The sequence below is a fragment of the Salvelinus namaycush genome, chromosome 37 (assembly GCF_016432855.1).
Source record: "Salvelinus namaycush isolate Seneca chromosome 37, SaNama_1.0, whole genome shotgun sequence".
Taxonomy (NCBI): Eukaryota; Metazoa; Chordata; class Actinopteri; order Salmoniformes; family Salmonidae; genus Salvelinus; species Salvelinus namaycush.
The window spans coordinates 31608549-31613827 of record NC_052343.1 but is presented as its reverse complement, the minus strand read 5'-3'; the positions used below and the strand labels follow the sequence as shown (position 1 = coordinate 31613827).

Sequence of the window (5279 nt, the reverse complement as noted above, 5' to 3'; positions counted from 1 at the left end):
GAGCAGTGGAGGAGAAACACACACTATGTCCTGAGAGCAGATCAGACAGACACACACACACACACACATACGCACACACATGCAGACAAACACACACACACATACACACACAAACACACTTCCATTGGAAATATGTGAATATTGCATTTTGGTGGAGTAAACCTCTAAGAAAGAGACACAGAGAATTAAGGAGGGGTGTAAGTCTGGGCAGGTGTGATGATGTTGGTGTGATGTAGTTGATGTTGTGAGTAAATTGTGAGTAAATGAGTCACAGCTCAGCCAATCAGGGGATAGATGCTTTGGGAACAAACAACATGACAGACAGACACAGACAGACACAGATGCACATATTCCAGACCAGGGGTGTCAAACTCATTCCACGGAGGGCCTAGTGCCAGCTGGTTTTAGTTCTTTTATTTCAATTAAGACCTAGACAACCAGGTGAGGACAGTTCCTTACTAGGGACCTTCATTCATGAATCAAGTACAAGGAAGGAGTGAAAACCCACAGACACTGGGCCCTCCATGGAAGGAGTGAAAACCCACAGACACTGGGCCCTCCATGGAAGGAGTGAAAACCCACAGACACTGGGCCCTCCATGGAAGGAGTGAAAACCCACAGACACTGGGCCCTCCATGGAAGGAGTGAAAACCCACAGACACTGGGCCCTCCATGGAAGGAGTGAAAACCCACAGACACTGGGCCCTCCATGGAAGGAGTGAAAACCCACAGACACTGGGCCCTCCATGGAAGGAGTGAAAACCCACAGACACTGGGCCCTCCATGGAAGGAGTTTGACGTGTGTGTTCCAGAGTGACACATTTCTCTTGCTGTTCTCTGTACTGATGATTGGTGATTATTAATGATTGTTGATGATTACAGACCATATGGATCATTTATAAACTCTGACGTTCTGCTGTTTGTTCCCAAAGCATCTATACCCTGATTGGCTGAGCTGTGACTCATTTACTCACAATAGACTGTTCTGAATGGTGTGTGTGTTTGCTTCACAATAGACTGTTCTGAATAGTGTGTGTGTGTTTGCCTGTACTCTCTATAAATAAGCAGAGTGCTGTCAAATGACACGGTACTGTACCTGTACAGAACAGCCAGATCACCCATGACACAAGTCAGTATTTGACATCCATCCATGTCTGAGAACGTCAGGAGATGAAGTGGAAACCGGCCACTAGGGGCAACAGTGAGTCTGTTACCTTCAAGTAGGTTTTGGTTTTATGGACGGGGATGGCGGATGGGCCTAAGCATCTGCCTCTGATTCCAACGTTTGAAAGTTCAAATCCAGCAATAGAATGTTGATATTGTTTTTTAAGCCTATCCAAAACCGTAACCATTCTGAGTTAATGTCTAACCTTAAGAATTTGGAGTTAATGCCTAAACGTAACCTTAAAAACTTTGAAATATGACGTTTGAGAAACATGGATGAATGTCTAATTCTGACATGAGACTGTAAGAGCTGGTAGGTACAGACACACAGTCTTATAGGATCTGCAACATACCATAGGTTTACATATAAACACACAGGCATACTGTAGCTCATTCAGAGGAGGGCAGCCCGACCAGGACTCGAACCCAGGTCCCTGCTAATATCAGTCCAACACCTTAACCGTTACACCAAGAGGCCAGAACGTCTAGATGACGTCACTACGGTATGAAGGACTCTATCCTGCGTCGTTGGAACGTGTGTCTCTCCCCGGTACACACACTTCAAAAACGCATAGTCGGGAGAGATGTGTTGTCTGTGGAATGAAAGAGAAGACCCAGCCAATCAGCTGCAGGCAGAGGAGAGAGGAGGAAGTCACTGTGGTCACACCTTGCTGTGTGTGTGCGCGCGTGTGTGTGCGCGTGTGTGTGTGTGTGTGTGCGTATGTGTGTGTGACTGAAATAGCTTTGTCGGAGAGTAAACAACACCTTTCATTCATAAAAAAACTACTGATGCCTGCCTACTTCACTAGAGTGAGAGAGAGAGAGAGAGAGAGAGAGAGAGAGAGAGAGAGAGAGAGAGAGAGAGAGAGAGAGAGAGAGAGAGAGAGAGAGAGAGAGAGAGAGAGAACAACAACAAAAGGAAAGGGAGATGAGATGTTACAACAGGGGGACAGTGCTAGTGACATCATATCCTCGTCATTATTGGTTCCAGTTCTTCGGTTTGGAAAACACCTCTAGCCCACGTCACGTAGTGAGGCAACACTTTCCTACTACTACACACAAACGCACGCACACACACACACACACACCCACACGCACACACACACAAACACTAGCCCCCTGCTCTGCTCTGCTCTGTGTGTGTGTTTGTCATAGTGCAGTCACCAGCTGTTCCTCCTGCCCACACAGTGTGCCGTTACAACCAACCACTTTCCACCTTTCAGTCTCTCTCTCGCTCAATTCAATTTAAGGGCTTTATTGGCATGAGAAACATGTTAAAATTGCCAAAGCTCACACACACACACACACACACACACACACACACACACACACACACACACACACACACACACACACACACACACACACACACACACACACACACACACAGACACACAGACACACACACACACACTACTAGACACACTTTATGGAACCATCCCATGCATCTCTGCACACACAGATACACATACACACATATAAACTAACCACAATACACACCAACCACAATAAGGACTTTTTCCATGCATCTCCCCACACACACATTTGCAGCTCCCTCCATGATGCAGTCAGACCACAGATTCAGAGTATGGAAATGGGGAGGTCGCCGAGCTTTCTTTATGTGTGCAGTTTCACTTAGTACCCTCTGGAACCTCCTGCCAGAAAGAGGAAGTGATGCATTGTCGTTGTGGTGACGGGAGTCTATTTTTAGCCAATATGGGAGCGGAAGTGTCCAACTAAACTCGCACTTCTGTTTTCAGGGTTAACACACACACCAAAGCATCCAGTGAAAGTACGTAAATCACACCCACACACTCTTCCACATTGTGTGTGTGGCCTACTCTGTGGTTTCACTTCAGGTCACTGATCTCTAGCAGGAGCTGCTGATCAGGAGATGAATCAAAAAACACCTCGATGTGACGTCGTCACTTTCACATCATCCGACTGTTGTACTGGAATTCATTCATTATTCATTGTCATTTTGGGGGCGGAGACGGGGTTCAGTGTACCACAGAGAGGCTTCATTGAGTAGGTGTGTTCTCACTTCCACCTTCATCACATGCTCTTAACAACGGTCTGACATGTCACAAGGTTCTGATGGACACCCTTCTGCACAGTCTGAACTCCTTCAGCTTTGGATGCCCAGGCCTAGCTCTAAACGTGATTTAGAAGAATGACCTTGCGGGAGTAGAAGTCATATAATGTCAAATATATGGAACAACAGAATCCTTTCTATTCTACTTTTTAAACACAACATGCTGTCTCAGAAGAACACGGACCACCCATCTCCTTCCCTCCCCATCTGAGTGTGTGATGGTGGGAGGATGGGGGTAGGTGGTGGTTGTCTGCTGGTTCTGAGTGTGTGATGGTGGGAGGATGGGGGGTAGGTGGTGGTTGTCTGCTGGTTCTGAGTGTGGGAGGGTGGGAGGATGGGGGGTAGGTGGTGGTTGTCTGCTGGTTCTGAGTGTGGGAGGGTGGGAGGATGGGGGTAGGTGGTGGTTGTCTGCTGGTTCTGAGTGTGGGAGGGTGGGAGGATGGGGGGTAGGTGGTGGTTGTCTGCTGGTTCTGAGTGTGGGAGGGTGGGAGGATGGGGGTAGGTGGTGGTTGTCTGCTGGTTCTGTGTGTGTGATGGTGGGAGGATGGGGGTAGGTGGTGGTTGTCTGCTGGTTCTGAGTGTGTGATGGTGGGAGGATGGGGGTAGGTGGTGGTTGTCTGCTGGTTCTGAGTGTGTGATGGTGGGAGGATGGGGGTAGGTGGTGGTTGTCTGCTGGTTCTGAGTGTGTGATGGTGGGAGGATGGGGGTAGGTGGTGGTTGTCTGCTGGTTCTGAGTGTGTGATGGTGGGAGGATGGGGGGTAGGTGGTGGTTGTCTGCTGGTTCTGAGTGTGGGAGGGTGGGAGGATGGGGGTAGGTGGTGGTTGTCTGCTGGTTCTGAGTGTGGGAGGGTGGGAGGATGGGGGGTAGGTGGTGGTTGTCTGCTGGTTCTGAGTGTGTGATGGTGGGAGGATGGGGGGTAGGTGGTGGTTGTCTGCTGGTTCTGAGTGTGTGATGGTGGGAGGATGGGGGTAGGTGGTGGTTGTCTGCTGGTTCTGAGTGTGTGATGGTGGGAGGATGGGGGTAGGTGGTGGTTGTCTGCTGGTTCTGAGTGTGTGATGGTGGGAGGATGGGGGTAGGTGGTGGTTGTCTGCTGGTTCTGAGTGTGTGATGGTGGGAGGATGGGGGTAGGTGGTGGTTGTCTGCTGGTTCTGAGTGTGGGAGGGTGGGAGGATGGGGGTAGGTGGTGGTTGTCTGCTGGTTCTGAGTGTGGGAGGGTGGGAGGATGGGGGGTAGGTGGTGGTTGTCTGCTGGTTCTGAGTGTGGGAGGGTGGGAGGATGGGGGGTAGGTGGTGGTTGTCTGCTGGTTCTGAGTGTGTGATGGTGGGAGGATGGGGGGTAGGTGGTGGTTGTCTGCTGGTTCTGAGTGTGTGAGGGTGGGAGGATGGGGGGTAGGTGGTGGTTGTCTGCTGGTTCTGAGTGTGTGATGGTGGGAGGATGGGGGTAGGTGGTGGTTGTCTGCTGGTTCTGAGTGTGGGAGGGTGGGAGGATGGGGGGTAGGTGGTGGTTGTCTGCTGGTTCTGAGTGTGTGATGGTGGGAGGATGGGGGGTAGGTGGTGGTTGTCTGCTGGTTCTGAGTGTGTGATGGTGGGAGGATGGGGGGTAGGTGGTGGTTGTCTGCTGGTTCTGAGTGTGTGAGGGTGGGAGGATGGGGGGTAGGTGGTGGTTGTCTGCTGGTTCTGAGTGTGGGAGGGTGGGAGGATGGGGGGTAGGTGGTGGTTGTCTGCTGGTTCTGAGTGTGGGAGGGTGGGAGGATGGGGGGTAGGTGGTGGTTGTCTGCTGGTTCTGAGTGTGGGAGGGTGGGAGGATGGGGGTAGGTGGTGGTTGTCTGCTGGTTCTGAGTGTGGGAGGGTGGGAGGATGGGGGTAGGTGGTGGTTGTCTGCTGGTTCTGAGTGTGGGAGGGTGGGAGGATGGGGGGTAGGTGGTGGTTGCCTGCTGGTTCTGAGTGTGGGAGGGTGGGAGGATGGGGGGTAGGTGGTGGTTGCCTGCTGGTTCTGAGTTTGGGAGGGTGGGAGGATGGG

General features: G+C 51.1%; 1 protein-coding gene across 1 annotated transcript in view; it reads right to left on the bottom strand.

Annotated features, from left to right (window-relative positions):
- Nucleotides 1–3427: 3427 nt before the first annotated feature.
- The window catches only part of LOC120030988 (extensin-like), a 5181-nt gene continuing 3329 nt past the window's right edge, over nt 3428–5279 (bottom strand). The window contains exon 2 of the mRNA XM_038976494.1: nt 3428–5279. This exon is cut by the window's right edge and continues 395 nt beyond it. Coding sequence (XP_038832422.1) covers nt 3428–5279 — 1852 coding nt within the window.